Source organism: Bacillus rossius, chromosome 11 (assembly GCF_032445375.1).
Source record: "Bacillus rossius redtenbacheri isolate Brsri chromosome 11, Brsri_v3, whole genome shotgun sequence".
NCBI classification, from domain to species: domain Eukaryota; kingdom Metazoa; phylum Arthropoda; class Insecta; order Phasmatodea; family Bacillidae; genus Bacillus; species Bacillus rossius.
Window position 1 is genome coordinate 4,871,844 of NC_086338.1, and position 18,970 is coordinate 4,890,813.

The 18,970-nt window shown below is 41.6% G+C and overlaps 1 protein-coding gene across 2 annotated transcripts in view; it reads left to right on the forward strand.

Moving 5' to 3' along the window:
* The window catches only part of LOC134536592 (gastrula zinc finger protein XlCGF57.1-like), a 90,456-nt gene that overhangs the window by 49,116 nt on the left and 22,370 nt on the right, over window positions 1-18,970 (forward strand). For both annotated transcript variants that reach the window (XM_063376356.1, XM_063376357.1), the window contains 2 exons: window positions 4,750-4,833; window positions 15,437-15,506. In XM_063376356.1, the coding sequence (XP_063232426.1) occupies window positions 4,750-4,833; window positions 15,437-15,506 (154 nt within the window). The remainder of the gene's footprint in view (window positions 1-4,749; window positions 4,834-15,436; window positions 15,507-18,970) is intronic.

The window sequence follows — 18,970 nt, forward strand, 5'->3', positions numbered from 1 at the left end:
AATAAATTTAATAGTTATAAAAAACATTAATTGCTCTAATTGCTCTAATTTTATTGGTGCTGGAGTACATATTCAAAATGTAGCATAGCGGACTGTTCACTGGCGGAGCATAATTAGGAGGTTCTGGGCTTCAATCTCCAAAGGATCGGCGTAAATTTGGTAGACTAAGTCTTGAAACATTTCTTGAACCAAGTCTTGAACCCCACTGGAACCAAAAGGGAATCCAGTGATCAAGAATAGTAAACTAATTAAGTTAGGGCAAAAGGATAACAGGGGGGCAACAATAGTCAAACAGGACGTTGACTTTTCCCATTTACGGATCTGGGGTTGAAGTGAAGTGAAGTGAAGTCAATACCCAAAGGGAGGTGGCGCGGATAGTTGCGGTGAACCGTCGCGAAACATTATGCGAATTTACTACTTGGCTAAACTAATGGCAAATAGCCAACCAGAAGAATAAAAAAAAATGTTAGGGAACACTCCCGAACTTGAGAGATCACATCTCTTAACTAGGTTGCGGCGGCTGAATACGTAAACGGCGCGGGCGATGCGAGTCCGGCGCGAGATGCTATCGTGGTGACCGCCGAAGAAAGAATCTCTCACTCTTCCAGGTGACTTGAAGTTAAGTTCGAGCAAGAGGCCCGAAGTCTTAGGGAGTGGGAGAAATGGCCTCTGATTGGCTATAATAAGCCCGGCGGAGTACTTGCTCCACCCTCCAAAAAAGATATGAAGAGGACTAAGTGCCTAACTTAAAGGGGCCTCAGAGGTGCAAAGCAGAGCGCTCTGTTGGGGACAACAGGAACGGACTCTGTGGTGGTAAGCAAGAGTCCCGTGGGGCGGGGGGGGGGGGGGGGGACTAGCGAAATCTTGTACCCTATGGAGCCCACTGGTGCGAGCTCTGTTGGGGAGGAAAGGAACTTAGATTAAGTTGGGTCGCGGCCGCCAGAGCGCTCGCTCCGACGCCTGAGAGAAGGTAATTTAGTTCGCCGTGCTGCCGGGAGATGGCGCAAACTGTCTGTTCGCCGGCCTGGGGTCTTTTATAGGGACCAGGAGGGAGGGAGGGAGTTTATCCAGATGGAAGGATCTGGAATGGATAGAGGGGAAAAGAGAAGGGGGGGTAGTGCTGCGTAGTGGGAAAGGCCGCCTACAGGACTCCCGAGGTGTGTCGGGACCGACCGTAACATGTGCCGGCGAACCTGACCAAAGTTGCTTCGGTCAACTGTAGCTTGAGCTACGGGTGTGCCTAAAAGGGCTGACGGAAGCACAGATAGCGTGTGGCAGGACGTGCGCAGAGCACTGAAAGGATGCGAAATTTCACTCGCGTACGTGCAGAGGAGCGGGGAGACATGAGACGATGCTTTATCAGGACCTGAGTGATGTGGGAGCCCGTGGATGAAACGGCCGGAGACAAAATTAAGTAGGAGAGTAAAATACTGGGATAAAATTTTGATAGGCTGTAAGAGGCTACAGAAAATACTTAAAATATTTATTTAAATTATGTAAGTCTAAAGGTGAGCCAGGAGAAATTGAAAATTTATGGCTCACCACTACACACATCCTACACGACAGTTCCTGTGTGTTTCCATTTCTTACGTGAACTGTATGGAAGGATTAGTGAAGTAGGAAATCGGAAAACTCCTCTTTACTTTTCAGGTCTATGTTGCCAGACAAGAAAAGTGTCGTTACATAGCAAAGCCAGATTTTAGGTGTTTGATGATTCCTGCTCAAAACGTTCCATTAAAAATATTTGTTATGAAAGTAGAGAGTGAAGATCCCATTGCCATTTGCTGGCAGGATTTGTCTTTAGATTGACATAAGTTGTGTTAACACAGAAAGTGATAAAAGTATTTTGATTCTATCTTTCAAAAGTGCTGTCATTTGTTGTCATTTGTTTCTAATTGTTTGCTATTGAGTGAGTTATGCTTGTTTCTGTATGTTTACATATTTATTCTGTTCATTATTGAGTTTTCTTATGACTAGCAGTCTAACCAGCAATATTGTAAGTAAAAATAAATATCTTTATTAAATACCTTCCCATTGCAAGAACCATTCAAAGAATGCTAGCTATATAGCTGCCACAACTCCATTCTAATGTACATTTTGAACAATACATTAAAGTTTAATAGTAATGTCCATAATTAATAAAATATTCATCAGAAAGGATATAAAAGAAGATAATTTTAAATTAAATCAACATTAAAATAAATAGGCATGATTTTGTAATGATGCTGAACAAGAAAAAATATTTTATAAAATAAAATAGTATTAAACTTAAACGTGCAGTAATAACGAATATTCACAAATTATATTGTCTAATAAAACTATAAGTGTCCTGGATATTTGCACTTACATTTTTTAATACAGGCGTATTCATAAATAAATCCTTTATACATATTTACTGATTTCATAAAAAAATTTCATAATCTTTACAAATTGGTAGTTTTTCTTGTGAACTTACAAAATACATTATTATAATCTGTAACGCCCCTCGTGCCTCAAAGTTGAATTATTTTAAATTAATTAAAAAAGAGCCTTGGAAACTGCTGGGTAAGAAAAATGAGACAATTAAGTTATTGACCAGAGGTGGCACGAGGTGGAGAACAAGATAATTTGGATCTCCCTGACACAAGCAACTGGGGAGCTGGTGGATCTTTTAAAAGAACAAGGTATATCATAAATAAATTAACACTACACAAGTAGCTTGGTCTATAGGTTACCTGTTTTATTATTAAGGAATTTTGTGTTCGTATTATTCAAACCTGACAATAAAAATCTTAGTAAATAACAAAGTTAAAGGGGGCGCCCCAGGATTAATTAAAACAATACATATTACACCTTAACAAAAAATTATTACATAATCAAAAATTTAAAAATTGCACCAAATTTGAATGTCCCAACAATTACATCGATGATTAGTTTTATTGATTCTACATATTCTTGCGGAAAGCACTGTTCGCTGGTAGGCTATTCATTCGATTAATGTAGTTCGTAGCTAGAAAGTGGGGGGGGGATGTTGATTTCACATTACCACCCGGGTCTTCAAAAAAATAACGTCGGGTCGCGGAAACCTCTCTTCTAACGTGACCCGCAGTGGAGGTGCAGGACCACGAGCTGGGAGCAATTTGTCTCTCCAGCACTTTGACCCTGTCTGAAACCCAAATCAAATTCAAAACGAATTAGACTTGCTTCCAGACAGTCCTACACCGTCGGCGCAAAAGGCCAACAAACGGGAATTTGGGGAGAAGAAAAAAAGATTACTCACCAACCAGGGTGTAGAGTTCGGAGCTCACTAGGTGTCCCGCGCCGACATCAGGATGCCGCGGACCGAGAAGTCAGGATGCGTGGACGAAACCGGAATTTTTTGAATTACATAAGAAGAAATAAAAATTTAACTACGCATGACTTTTCTAAAAACTACCTCTGCCTGGCTACTGTACAAACGGGATCACATCCCTTAAGCAAACTGACTACATTCTCGTGCACGCGAAAATCACCGTTCCCGCAAAAAGCCTCTTAGCGCAGAGGACGTAGAGGAGACGAGGTCAGTAGCCGAGGTCAGAGGGCTGAGTGCCCCGCAATCGGCCAAAGCACCTAATTAAATCGGGCGGTAAGGCCCCGGGTCAAAGAAGGGGGTAGGTTCGGTTCTAAGCCGAAAATTTCCGAAGGAGTCCGAGGCGGTCGTGACAACAACACGACTAGCGCGCTCTCTACCGGACCGAAACGAAAGCAAAGAACAATCGACTTCTCCGGGCCGCGAGAGGAAAGCATAGTGCCTTATGGCACCGCGACGCTGCCTTCTAGCGGCGTAAGGGGGAACTACTTGAGGTGGTGAGCAGACTTGCCACCAGGTGTCATGAGGGTAAGCTCTGCACGCTGGCGACCAGGCCCGCGGTTACTTTTTTTCTCCGCTAGATGTCGGGGATGAGTCTGTCGTACCCGGGAGAAGGTTTTTGCATCAGGTCATCGTCCCATCCGGTCACTGCTCCTAGCCTAATTTCTCAGAACTGAAGTGAGGAGGAGAGAGAGGAAGGTGGGCAGAAATAGCCACTAAGGTGGGAACGCAGCTCCACTGAAGACTGCTTCGTGACGAGACATGCTTTTCTCAGCAGGCCTCTACAAGGTAGCAGCTTGCAGCCCCGGAGCTGCTCAAAGCAGTTTTGGTCATGCAGGGAATTAAAATTACAAACTCGGGGCGTGACTGCAGGCGAGAGAAATTTCAACCGGGCTGACCATGACCACATTAGACAGCAAAATATCAGATTGGCCCCCTGGGAAGGGGCTTCGGTCCACTGGCACAAAGTTTAAATCCGTGGCGTACACCGGCCTAACAAAAGTAAATCACCCCCATTAACAACCAGATAAATTTAAAAAAAATAGAAACCCCAAAAAATTTCCGGCACAAATCATTATTATGAAGTTTTATTAATAATGACTGCTAAATGAATATAACTCATGCAGTACCAGTCAGGAAAATAATTATAGTGTGTGTTTTTTATATATATTTTTTTTAAATACCATATACTGTACCTGTTGAAATGTGTTAATCGTGGTAAGGTTTTTTTTTATTTTTTTTTTTAACTTTAGTGATCAATATTGTTGCATTACTTGCATTTAGTTCATATATAATTCAGTCACTATCCGCCATATAATCTCAACTATGTATATCCAAGGTATAGAAGTGTCTAGCTGCAGGATAACACAGACTACCAGTCAGCGTACTGACATGCCAGGTGGTGTGTGGTGTTGTTACAGGCAGCACGTGAAGTTGACTGCTCAGAGCAGAAGCCTTGCGACATAGTATTCCCACCAATCAAGGAGGAGTTGGCGTACGAACTGGTGAGCACAGTACTTTGTATGAATATGTTTCAGAACCAATAGTCTTTATAGTTAATTAGTTGACGAATAAGAGTTTCCAGAGGCTTCTGTACTCAAATAAATTCAACAAACCTGCAATTTAAGTTTTGTACATCTGTGTTGATAAACAAAATCTATTGCTCTGACTTTTAACAACCAAGGTTACTCTACTCACCCTTCCCAATTTATAAATAAGTTTCTTAAATAATTAATAATATTTTTATAATCTGAAATATCTCTTGGTTGGTTGTCTTTCATTATGTAAATATGTTCTTTAAATGAATCATGCAATGGAGAATTATGATTTAATGTAGTTTTTTTGGACACACGGCATTGCAGTTTTGCACTGTTCATCATGGAAAAATCAGAAATTCATAAATAAATAAAGATACGAAGATAAAAATTTTACAGAAAACATGACTCAATAGGTGATGTCGGGCAAACAGAACGAACGATGAAAATAAACAAGTGTTATGGACAACACAACGACGACAGCACTGTAAAAAAATGTTGAACATATAAATATCGTACAGCACAAGAATTCCATTAAAGGAACTTAGTCATGGGAAAACAATAATGTAACAACACAGACGAACACAGTGGGCTAACAACGACGAGAGTGATTAAATGCAGGCAGACAACACACAAGGACAATGCAGCAATCATATAATCACAGCGATGAAGATAAACAAGTACTATTGACAACACAACGACGATAGTACTGACGAATACAGATGATTTCCAATGAGAACAGTTGCGAAGTTTTGGGAACTGACATATGTTCCCGTCATCAGGCACAATCAGTGCCGGATGAAGGTGATCAATATTTTTGATTTTCGGAATTTTCCATGATAAACAGTTCAAAACTGCAATTGTGTATGTACAAAAAAAATGCATTAAATTATGTAAATAACTGCTGGTAGTTCTTCTTTAAGAGGCATTAGTGCATTTTTAACATGTTTTATGAAATTTCCGTTAATAAAATTTTTTTAATATTTTTGTGTTACTTAATTTGTTTGAAGCAATTAAAGTAATTTTAAATGCATTTTGCTTTCTCAGTTAAGTTTTCATGTGCTTTCACTTTTTTTTTTCTATGGTTGTTAGAAGGCAGGCTAATGCAGTAGTTTTGTCTCTTACATAAGCATGAGAGAGAGATATACGGGTAATTATAAAGTCTGTGAAACATTTCATAAAATCGGTACAGCGAAATGGAAAATAATAATGTAACAAATTATATACTGCATGAAAGAACAACTCTCAAAGTTTTTTGAATGTAGCGCCAGAAAGCTATTTTAAAAAACAACTGACAGGGGCGCTAGTGCATGTAGTTGCTGAAAATGGCTGTGAACCAGGCAGAGAAAGCCTTTTGTGTGCTTGAATACGCCCGTAGCGAATCGGTAGTGAGTGTCCAAAGAGCTTTCCGTGGCAAGTTTAACAAAACACCACCAGTTTACAATAGCATAATGAAGCGGTACAAGAAATTCGAGGAAGACGCAAAACGGGCGGGTCGGCCAGACGTGTCACAACAGACAGTGGATTGTGTACTGTACGTGATGGTGCGGAGTCCCAAGAAGTCAACTTATCGGGCTAGTGCAGAATTGAACATCCCTCAGCCAACAGTGTGGAAAATTCTTCGTAAGTGATTAAGAGTGAAGCCGTACAAATTGCAGCTTCTGCAAGCCATCAGCCACGATGACAAATTGCTCCGACTGCAGTTCTGCATTGCCATGCAGAACCGTCTTGAAGACGATGACTTTGCAAGCAAATTAATCTTCAGTGACAAAGCCATTTTTCATCTCTCAGGAAGAGTCAACCGACACAAGACACGCATATGGGGGACAGAGAATCCACATGCAACTCTCGAACACGTCCGAGATTCGCCAAAAGTTAACATGTTCTGTGCCACGTCAAACAAGACAGTTTATGGCCCCTTCTTCTTCGCTGAGAGAACTGTCACTGGTATCACCTACCTCGACATGCTGCAATTGTGGCTTATGCCACAACTTGAAGCTGATAGCAGGGACTTCATCTTCCAACAAGATGGTGCTCCATATCATTACCACAATGTGGTACGAGATTATCTGAATGAGACGTTGCCACATCGCTGGATGGGCCGTGGGGCGGCCGCTGACCAAGTGCTATTCCCGTGGCCACCACGATCACCGGACTTGACACCTTGCGATTTTTTCTTGTGGGGATACAAGGATAGTGTTTATGTTCCACCTGTACCACAGAACCTTGACGAATTGAGACACCGCATCGTAGCAGCTGCTCTTAGCATCACTCCTGATATTCTGGGTCGGGTATGGGCAGAATTGGACTATCGATTAGATGTGTGTCATGTGACGCAAGGTGGACACATAGAACATATATAACTAGTGGAAAAAAACCTTTGAGAGTTTTTCTTTCACGTGGTATTAAATTTGTTACATAATTCTTAGCCATTTCACTGTACCGATTTTTTTAAATGTATCACGGACTTTATAATTACCCTGTATTTTTGCATGGGAAAATAAATAAGCAATGCAGTTATGGTCCGTTTTCACGACCAAAAAGTGTAAAGTTCTCTGTGATTGGCCTACGACTCCAGCCACGACATCAGCTGTAGTTGTTGGTCGCCATGTTAGTCATTACTGGGGCACCTGCGAGTGTAGACGTGTTGGGTGACGGCTGCCTAATTTAATATATTAGTGAACTGTCGAGAAGTTTCACGCCTGCGGTCGGGGCTGCGCTGTTAATGGCAACTGTACGACCACAGGCGCAGCAAAGTCCTAGAGTGAAGCCTGTCTGTCAATTGGTGGCCGTGCCGAGCAGACAGTCGGTGCCGTGCGTCGGGAGCAACCAAGGGACAATCAACCAACATTCTTTTATTATCGTGCCTAAGCCATGAACAAAGGGGTTTGTGCAAGTATTGAGTTGGTTTCATTCATGTTTGGTTATGTTGCTTACCGTGTAGACGAATATCGGCATCTCGCCGATTCATGCAACGCGCGCGCTCTGTTGAGTGCCGACTCAACTACATTTGTTTGCCCACACACCGTCTTGTGTACCATGACGATAGTTATGCGTTAGTTCAGGCTCGCATTCAGGTCACAGATTTTGTTTTTCTATTTAAAGTTGAAGAAAGGTTATTAATTTAAATTTTTTGGCATGCACTTTTTAATTAAGCATACTTTCCAATGAATTGGTGTGGTTTTTATGAATAACTTTACCCAACAAAAAAATTTTTTATTCCGCATAAACGTCGCACCTTTACTTTTCAAATTTGGTTTTAGTATAATATGTGTGACAATTATGCGATAAAACATGGTATTCGAACTTCTGGTTGAAAAATAGTAATCATGATGGCTGGAGAGTTTTCGTGAAATATTGATAAAAACAGTTAATATAAGTTAGTGTCCAAGAAATGTTATTCCAGCAACCAATCATCGCCAGTAACTTTTATTTTGGAACATTAATAATTTTCAGCGCCCAACTTATTTTTAGAAGTGTTAATAATGTACACACAAGCGTGTTGGTAAAGTCTAGAGCCTTGATAACTTAAGTGGTAAGCAGGAAAATATGTTTAAAAAATGTGAATCTCATATTCAGATACCTATGTGAAATAGACATAAAATCTTTGGTTTCAATTTTAGGTTTTTTTGTATGTTTCTGTAACTTCTTACTTCGCTGTCTGTATTGTTAACAAAATGTTTAACCAGCAGGAAAGGTAAACAAACACATTCTTTCTTTTGTCACCAACGCATGAAATATGTAGGTCATGGAGTATAGTTTATCTATCACAAGTGTTTGGGAAGAGATGGAACAGAAAATTGCTATCTTAATTACAACAATAAATTTTTAGACTATTAATTGGTTTAGTTAATTTTTTTGCCTGTGCGAATATTAGTTTTTTTTTTTTAGTTTGAAATGATTACAAATACCAAGTTATTCTCAAAAATGAATATCAAATTTGAATAGTAAGAATGAGAATTAAAATCCCACTAAAAAAAATTTTTATATATTCCATGTTCATAGAGAAAGAAAAGTAATGTGTACAGTCAAACCTCATTATTACAAACTGAAGGGACCATAATTTTAGCACTTTGTAATAACGAGGGTTTGTATTAACCAAACTATTGGGATATCATGACAAAAAAAATTGATTGAACTTTAAATGCCTATATTTACAATCATAAAGAAGAAAATTATATACACTGTTGGTAGTATAAGCTGGCTTCACTACATGCATAACAATTTGTAAACACTGAAGAAAACAAACACAATGCAACACTTACAGAATAAATCATAATACAAACTTCAATAAACTTGCATTCTGCATTCATGACACATTTTCTATTCAAACATTTGGTTTTAAAAAAGCATCAATTCTGGGTTGCACTATTTTTTTCCTTTAGGCATTGTTTACCACATTACAAAGCTTATCAAAGGGCAGAAGTGTTTCAGTGCATGTTGTATTTCATTAATGAATAATAATGCATCATGTGTTCGTACACAACCTTTATTCACTGTGACAACTTAGTACAAACTCAGTCACTCACATACGACTTATTAGGCCGCCATATTGTCTGCCTCTTGCTAACTTCCCAGCATGCAACATCTCCCCCTTTTTTTCCTATGATAACTCAAACGGTTTCTTGGCAATGACTTTTCTACCACTTCTAGTAACATACCCATCTACTTCCTTCTTGTCAGAGATAGTTGATTCCTTCTTGCCTGACTGGTTGTGGGGCCTACTCTCAAATCCCTTAAACCCCTCCTCTATGGGGGACTCCCTGGGGTTGCTTCCCTTTTTTTCTAATTGTGTGCCCAATACTTCATCATCTTTTAGTGTGACCTGCTCAGCGTCCTCGGCTGGACTTCCGGTATGTGTGCGTTGACTGTGGGTGGAGTGAGTTACGTTTTCAGATGTTACTACCTCCTGCTCTGCCCGTTTAGTTTTTGAAGTCCTCATGTGACTAGTGTTCCGCCTAACCTGCCCTCCATCCGTATCTTTCAGCACCCAATATGACCTGGGCTCTTTACATTTCCTCAGCACTACACCTGTCTCCCACTGATTCTCTTTATCTGTCTTGATTACTACCCTGTCTCCTTGTACATACGCTGTCTCTGTCCGTCTAGCTGTTTTATCGTGCCATTTTTTTACCTTTTCTTGTTTAATGCAGAGTAATTTGTGAGTGTCGGCCTGAACTACTGGTCTAAGTGCATCCATGCTTGTCGGCATCCTTGTTCGTACGGTCCTACTAAACAATATCTGGGCAGGGGATGCCTGTAGCCCTGTCACGGGGGTGTTATTGTGTTCTCTCAAGAGATCTCTGTAATCTGACCCTTCTACTGTACTTTTACGTAATATATTTTTGCTAATACCAACAGCTTTCTCCGCCATCCCATTAGCTCTATGGTAATGGGGGCTGCTAGTAGCCAGTGTGATCCCTTTACCTTTAAAGTACACCTGGCATTCATGTGACAAGAATGGCACATTGTCAGCGACAAGATCTTGTGGGAAACCGTGGACATTGAATACGTCCTGCATTGCATCAATGATTGATTTGGAACTCTTACTCGCTATTGGGCGTATATCCAGCCAGTGAGAAAAGTAGTCGGTAAGGATTAGAAATGCCCTACCTGAATATTCAAGAATGTCAGCCCCCACCTTGAGGTATGGAAGTTTTGGTACCTCATGGGGATGTAAAGGTTCTTTGTAGTTTGCTGACCTAAACTTTTCACATGTGCTACACTCTGAGACCCACTTCTCAATGTCTACTGACATGCCTGGCCAGTAAAACAGCTGCCGTGCTCGTGCTCTTGTTTTCTCCGTACCTAGGTGCCCTTCATGGACCCACCTCAGTACAACTGATCTGAGTGTTTTCGGAACTATGATCTTGTGAGATAAGAATAATATGCCCCCTGCCATGTGTATGTCATGCTGCAAGTTGTAGTAGTTTTTACAGTCCTCTCTCAACTTGCTGGCAGGTGGCCAGCCCTGGACTTGCATTTCTGCAACTAATTTCAGAGTGGGATCTTGGGCAGTTTCCTTACTAAAGAGCTCCCTATTGCCCTCACTTATTGGTAAATGTACACTAACCATGTGGACTATATCTAGCATGTCAGGGTCATCAGTAGTTTCATTCAAGTGGGACCGCGACATAATGTCAGCAAAATGTAGGTCTTTTCCAGGAACATAGTACACCGTGAGGGAGTATTTTAACAGCTTGAGACGTAGACGTTGAAGACGAGATGACCCTATGTTAGCTACATTTTTGTGCATTATGGAAACTAGTGGTTTGTGGTCAGTTTGCACTTTTACATTGTACCCATAAACATACTCATGGAATTTGGATGCAGCAAAATGAATGGCTAACATCTCTTTCTCCGACTGGGAGTAGTTTTTTTCACTGTCATTAAGACCCCGTGACGTTGTAGCAACTAAATGCATCCTACCTGGCTCTGTGTGGGACTCCTGAAATAAACAACAACCCAGCCCATGCTGAGAAGCATCACACTGGAGGGTAGTTTCTTTTGTGGGGTCAAATGAGGTTAATATGGGTGCTGTGCATATTCTATCTTTAAGTTTGTCAAAGGCTATTTGGTGTGCCGGTAGCCACTGCCACTCTACCCCAGCCTTGAGTAGTTCACACAGGGGAGCCATTGTGGTTGCCATGTGAGGTACGAAGCATCGTACATAGTTGAACATTCCAATGACTCGTTGTAACTGCTTCTTAGAGGAGGGGGGTTTAAGCTCTACGAGAGCCCTTATCCTGTCTGGGTCTACTCTCATTCCCCCAGCAGAGAACAAATGCCCCACGTACTTTACCTCTGTTTGTTTATATTGAAGCTTTTCTTTGTTGAATTTAATGTTCCTTTCCCTGGCCCTCTCGACAACCCTACATACTGTCTCATCATGTTCTGCCTCGGTTTCCCCCATGCACATCAAATCATCAAAGTAAATGATGACATTGGGAATGTCAGAGAAATTCCGTTCTACTAGATTTTGGAACAGTTCTGGGGCATTGGAAGTTCCGTAGGGTAACCTTAGGTACTTATATGTGCCGTAAGGACTGGAGAAGCAACATTTAAGGGAGGATTCCTCATCGAGTTGGATTTGATGAAACCCTTCTCGTAAATCAAAGACAGAGAATAGTTTTTTGCCTGCTAGTTGCTCACCTATCTCCCTAACCTTAGGTACAGTATGGCACTGTCTGAGTATTCCCTTGTTTAAATCTGAAGGGTCAAGGCACAATCGAATCTTCCCATTTGGCTTTTCTGTGATTACAAGGTTGCTTATCCACGCCCTTTCGTCAACATCATCCACCCGCTCTATCACCTTCTTTGCTACCAACCTAGCAAGTTCGTCCTTAAGCAATTTGCGTAAAGCTACCGGTACCCTCCTAGGTGGTCTGCTAACTGGCTCTGCTCCTGGTTTGATTAGTATTTTGCCAGTCTGTGGAAAGCACCCGAGCCCTTGAAATACATCCCTATTCTCCTCTGTGAACTGCTCCTTGCTGTCTTCTGTGACAGAGCTGATTCGCTGCACTAAATTTAAGGCTACGCAACCTGACAGACCCAATAGTGGCATGATAGCTAAATCTACCAGCATGAAATCAATATAGGCCTCACAATTTCGAACATTGCACCTCAAGCGAACTGTTCCTGTAGGCCTAATTACTCCATCCAGAGTTTTTAACTTAACACGTGTTGGTTCTACTTTAAATTGTTGATTGATTTGACGGAACATGTTTAAAGGCAGTACACTAACCTGGGCTCCAGTATCAAGTTTTACCTTCATTTGTGTGTTTTCGACCTTGATGGTTTCATGCCACTCATTTGGGTACATCAGGTTACTCCTGTTGTGCCCCCTTTTAGATTCCACGACATTCACACACATTTTTACACTATAACAATACAATGAGTCGTCTGAGCTTTCAGAGTCACCAGTCTCTATTACTTGCACTGATTTTACCCTGCAAGAGTTGGCAAAGTGATTGAGTTTACCACACTTCGCACACTTCCTACCATAGGCAGGGCATTCCCTGGGTCCATGTTTGGATTGGCATCGCCCACACTGAAAGTCACTGTCTTGACTCTTGTGCCCTTTTGCACGAGACTTTTCCCTGTACCTACATTCTTTTATTGAGTTCACCAGCACACTTGCATTTTCTTCACTTGTTTTGTGGATGTGTTTGGCTTGCAGTCTGCTTTGTTCACACACACGACAATGTGCTGCAGCTTTTTCTAAGGTTAAGTTGTCCATACGGAGCATGGCTTCCTGTGTGCCCTTGTCCCGTATTCCGTGCACGACTCTGTCTCGTAGCATCTTGTCTTCGGCGCTTTCCCGTTCGTTGGTATTCTGTTCTGCATTTCTTCCTTCAGCTGTCGCACTGTTGTAGTTGCAGTTCGTCACCAACTGACGCAATGAGGTTAGGAAATGTTCAAAGCTCTCCCCTTCTTCCTGCACCCTCTGGTTAAACACATAGCGCTCAAACACTTCATTCACCCTGTGGTTAACATACCGCTCAATTGCCTCTTTTACCTTTTTGTACACCCGTCTGTCCTCTTCCGGGATATTGAGTGACGCAAGAATGCGGGCCGACGCACTTCCCACCATGTTCCTAAGGAGGGATATTTTAACTTTATCACTCGCCTCGTCTTGCCCTGTGCTGACGAGATAGTCTTCAAATTCGGCTTCCCAGTATTTCCAGTCATTGTAGGCCGTTTTCCCTTGCAGATCTAAATCTGGTGGGAGTTTAACACCCCCGCCGGTCGCCATTGTCTCACTTGTGGTTGTGGGCATAAGCTTTTCTTCTTTTTTCCCCTCACGATCCTGACGACTGCGCCATGTTGTATTTCATTAATGAATAATAATGCATCATGTGTTCGTACACAACCTTTATTCACTGTGACAACTTAGTACAAACTCAGTCACTCACATACGACTTATTAGGCCGCCATATTGTCTGCCTTTTGCTAACTTCCCAGCATGCAACAGTGCAAACATCATCAACATTTGAGAGAACATTTTCCAATGTGGCTAAAGCACTGTTGGCATCCTTTCTACTTGGTACTTCATCATCTTCATTGTCCTCGCCTTCAATTTCTCCAACACTTGCCTGCACAGCAGTAGACTGAGCCTTGTCAAGACACATCAGCTCATCATCCACTGGTGCTGCACTTGTTGCCACATTCTCATCAACTTGCACAAACTCACTAAATGGCTCCTGAAATTGAAGATGATTCTCAAGTAGGTCCCATTCTTCCACACTGAAATCCTCTCTCTCTTCTTCCTGAGCCTGAACTTCACTGGCACCAATACCAGCTTTCCTGAAGCAATTTGAAATGGTGACAGGTGTAACTGCATCCCATGCCATTACAACATTTTTCATACCATCCAAAACATTCCACTTCAAGTTTGCCTCATTTTTTAACTCAATCTGACAAATCAAGTACAAAGTGAGACGAGTCCTGTAGTTTTTCTTAACGTTTTGGATAATTTCCTGATCCTAAGGTTGCAGGAAACTTGTGTGGGCTGGGAGGTAGATCAATGTCACATGGGACAGCTCAAGTCCTGCAGAAGAGTGAGCAGCACACCTGTCTAACAGCAGTAAAATTTTCCTGTTTTTACAAGCCAAACGTCTTTTGAGTTTGATTAACCATTTCTGGAAAATTGAGATGGTTACCCAAGCAGCTGAGTTGGCTTCATAATCATATGGGAGATTGCTGATATTCTTGAAACATCTTGGTTTTTGGAATTTTCCAACAACAAGGGGAGAAAGTTTAGTTTTGCCACTTTGGTTACAGCACAGCAAAACAGTTATACGTTCTTTGCTGTGTTTCCCTCCATGGCACTTTTCACCCTTTACAGCCAAAGTCTTGTTTGGTAACAAGTTATAGAAAACACCTGTCTCATCCATGTTGAAAATATCATCTTTATCAAACTGATCAAGTATTGGTTGAGCCGTCTGTATCCAATCTTTAACTTTGGTCGTATCTACTGCTGCCGACTCCCCACACATAGTTTTGCCAACAAGATTTTTGCGATCCTTAAACCGTTGTAGGCAACCATTGCTGAACTTGAAGTCTTAAATTCCTAACCTCAATGCTAGGTAGTCTGCCTTCTTCTGATCATAGGTCCAGAAATTGGAGAGTTTGCTGCACGTATTTCTTCAAACCACAGCAACAAGGTAGCTTCCATATCTTGATATTTTGGGCATCGCATCCTTTTTCTTGTTGATAATCTGCTCGAACTCACAAAAAGTTAATGTATTGTTTCTAATTAGAGAAAACTAGAATGAAGATTACCACTTGTTGGTGCTTGGATTGGCCGTTAGAGAGGGTGGGAATATCTAGTGTTTGTCACTCTGCCGGACTTACGACAGGAATAATATTTTTTAATTGAATGGCCTTAATTTTTTTACTATGATTCCATTTGTTATAGCTCTTTTGGAAAGATCATTAGCATCCGGAACTGAGTGATATATTAAAAATCCCAACATTCATCACTGCATGTAACAAGAACTTGACCCTATGTTTGTAGTGCACACCTCATGTAGGTTAGTGAGCCGAGGTGACAGGGTTGTGTGTGTTGCAGTGTTCCTGTACCGGTCTGTGCCAGCAAGTGAAGGAGGAGATAACTATAGAAGAGCACCCTGCTGCCCCAGGTACTGGCCTGCCATACTCTATACCAGTAGCATTCTGCAGCAACTAGCTGTGGTGTATGCATGATGCAGCTATGCATGGTGGTGATGTCTAGTGAATTTTGATTATGACAGAATGTTTGGATATTCACATACACATTATATCTTGCAAATAAGTCCCGCAGTTGCTTTGCTTCAACAGTACAAACCAAGGACAGACACATCTTTGGGATGGCAGCCTAAGTTTACTGTGCCCGGCAGTTATCTTGGCGTCTGAGCTCCCTAGTCCTGTCTGGGGGGGAGGGCGAAGAGAAAGCGATACCCTATTGTCAAGGTCAGCGGCCAGGTTTGTACTAGCAGCACAGAAAACATTCGGCGCGTGACTTCCTACACTATGTAAGTGGTGGGAGTGGGTTTGACCTATCTGGGAGTGGCGCTGAAGGACAGGTAACCGGGCCTAAAAACAGGCTGTAAACTGCACGGCGAGGTTTCCCCTTTAGCCTTGTAGTCGGTGGAGGCACTGAGGAAACCCCCAGGTGCCTCCAGCCTGGGCGCTGTAGTTGCCATTTTCCAGCTGGGGTTGACGGCGGTCGTCGCCCGACGAATGCAGTTGCATCCGGGCCTTAACCGGCTGTAAACCCGTCGGGCCGAGGTACGGCGGGTCGGAGGGTTTTCCGAGGCGACGAGGACACCTCGTGGCTGCACTCTGACGCGTGACGGTCTGGTCAAACTACCGGCGAACAGTCTGCCGACGAGACCAAAAGTTGGTCGTAGTACGGGAAGAATCCATCATGTTTGAATGGTTCCCCGCTGAGGTTTTCTTATGGCCCAGGATTCTTGGTGAGGTAGGACTCGTACTTGGGAGTGGTGCCCCGAGTGCTTTAGGGGCAGGTATCAGGGTTCCCTAGCCCATTGAAGTACCGACGTAGTGAGCGACGAGGACAGCTACGGTTACCAGCCTGGTCAGCTGGGAGAGGTTGGGTAGGCCACCACCGGACCGCGGGTTCGCTGGGTGATTGAGGGGTCCCAGTGTGAGAGCGGGAGACTGGGGTAGGTGCCAGAAGTGATGACAACTCCGGAGGGCTAAGGGAGCATCCAACTTTCTGGTTAGCTGAGTGGAGTGGGGGGCCGGAGGTGGTGCATAAACTGAGATGGGTAGCCTCAGTCCCTTTGCATAGCCAAAAGCTCTAACACTCTTCCTGGTTGCGTATGCGGCGTATCCGCATCCACGCCCGTGGGGGCCCCAGGGCGGTAGGGCTTTTTGCTAAGAGCGCTGGGTTACCAAAGAAAAGGGGGGGGAAACCCCTGATGACTGTATACTACGTAAGTCTGTATCCACGTCCGTGGGGGCCCCAGGGCGGTAAGGCCTTTTGGCTAAGAGCGCTTGATTACCAAACCAAAAGTGAGAAATCCTATGAATTGTACTTGTACTACGTAAGTGTAACATTGTGTAAATTGCAGTGGTTGTGCTCGAATATTTGTACTCATCTGTCAGGAAAAGTAACAAACTATTATCTAAACCTGCAACGTTTTACTTTGTCCCATCAAATATACTTACGGTGTCTGATAATTATTATGCTAACCAAAATTAATTGAAATGTTAACCAGGGTTGGCACGTTTAAAACAAAATGTTTAAAACAATATGTTCAAAATTGTTTAAAACAATACACTCTGAATAAAACAAGTTTAAAACACAATGTTTAAAACATTCTGTTCTAAACATGTTTTTTTATATGTATTTTAAAAATGTTTTATTTCTTACGAAAACAAAAACTGCTTATTGACATTTTCATCGCAAGCATCACTGTCTCATTGTAAGTCACCAATTGTGATAAATATCCAGGGTGCCAGTTCCACTAAGTTCATCTAACCTAATTAAAATTTGTTTTTGTTAGTTAAGTGCACGGAAAACAGTTACAAGTTTGGCAGCCTTCTCTGTTCCTAGCTGGTTCCTTACAGTACTATGCACAAACCCGAATGTGGAGAAAAGACGTTCAATACCAGCTGACGAAGCTACTGCACTGTGTAACTGATGTGCCAGGTGCAGAGTTGCATGATGAGTACTTTTCTCCAAAGTAGGGATGGGGCGAATCCTGATTTCCTCGAATCCGAATCCTAACTCGAATCCTCGACTGGAATTGCCGAATCTCGAACCCAAACCCGAATCTTTTAACAGATGATGTCCACATATCTAATGTAAGTGAGATGTATTCTGCTTGCACTAAAAGTCCCTTGACTTTATCACATGTAGATTGGTACATTTCTGGTATAAGTGTATATAAAGACAACAATTTTTTCTTGAGAAATTTCAGTTTTAGTACAGATTAGCGGTTAGGATTTTTTCTATAAATAAGCTAGAGGTCTGCGAGCCTAAGAATTTTACTTCGAGCCGAGCTCGAGCTTTTGTGGTACAGTTACACTTTTGGGAAATTATTTTTATCTTAAACTTAATATCATGTTTGAATAAAGTATTAAAATGAAGTGGGCTTATTAATTTTGGGTAACTATTTACAGAGTGTGTTTACATTTTGCACTGCTAGAAAAAAAATAACATTTTTTTTCATTGAATCTTACCTGTTTCCATTGGTTTATTAGTAACTGATATCATCCAACTAACATAACCAAGTATATGTTTGTGTAAATGTAACATATCTTTGGAAAAATTTCACCCTTGTCAATTTTTCTGGAGTCCTTACTGAGCTTCAACAAACTTAGCACCAAAAATCATGTTGTTTGAAAAGTACATTCACATTGTTTCAACATTTCCACTTTTCAGCACAATAATTCTGAGAGAGATTGTCACAGAGTATTAAATTCTATTCTTTAATCTATCATTCAGAACAATAATTTGTTCTGCACGTTCAGGAGTTAAATTAGCTCTACGATTGGAGATAGTGTTTCCAGCAGAAGAGAAGCGTCTCTCGCTGGCAACCTGCTTGGCTGGAATGCTTTAGTAAAATTGCTTAACCTCAAAATTAGTGTCATAAATATCTGTAACTGGTCATTAAAGTTTAATCAATTGAAAGTAATAAAAATAACATTTTACTTCATTCAATTTACACTTGCAAAAAAAACATACACACAATAAACCTACATGGAAATTAGTCTTTTTCAATATCCTGAAGTCTGAAATATGTTTACTCATGTCATTAAATGTAGAGCTGTATTGAAGAAGCCGATTTTGCCAATATTTAGTTGAATCGGAATTTATGCCGACTTCCGATACAGTACGCTCGTTAATTTTCGGCCGATATTACTGAAAAACGAAAGAGACTGCCATAACCTAAAAATCCACGAGTACCATTTTCACTTTTCGTAGTATTACTGCATTCTTTCAGATCGCATTATTTCTTAGCAACATGTGCCAACCGTACATATCAATGTTTAACATCCTTTTTTTTTTTTTTTAACAATGTTCTTTAATTTAATATGTCATAAATAAATAATACATTACTATCACGGTAAATATACATCTCAGTTGTTACGG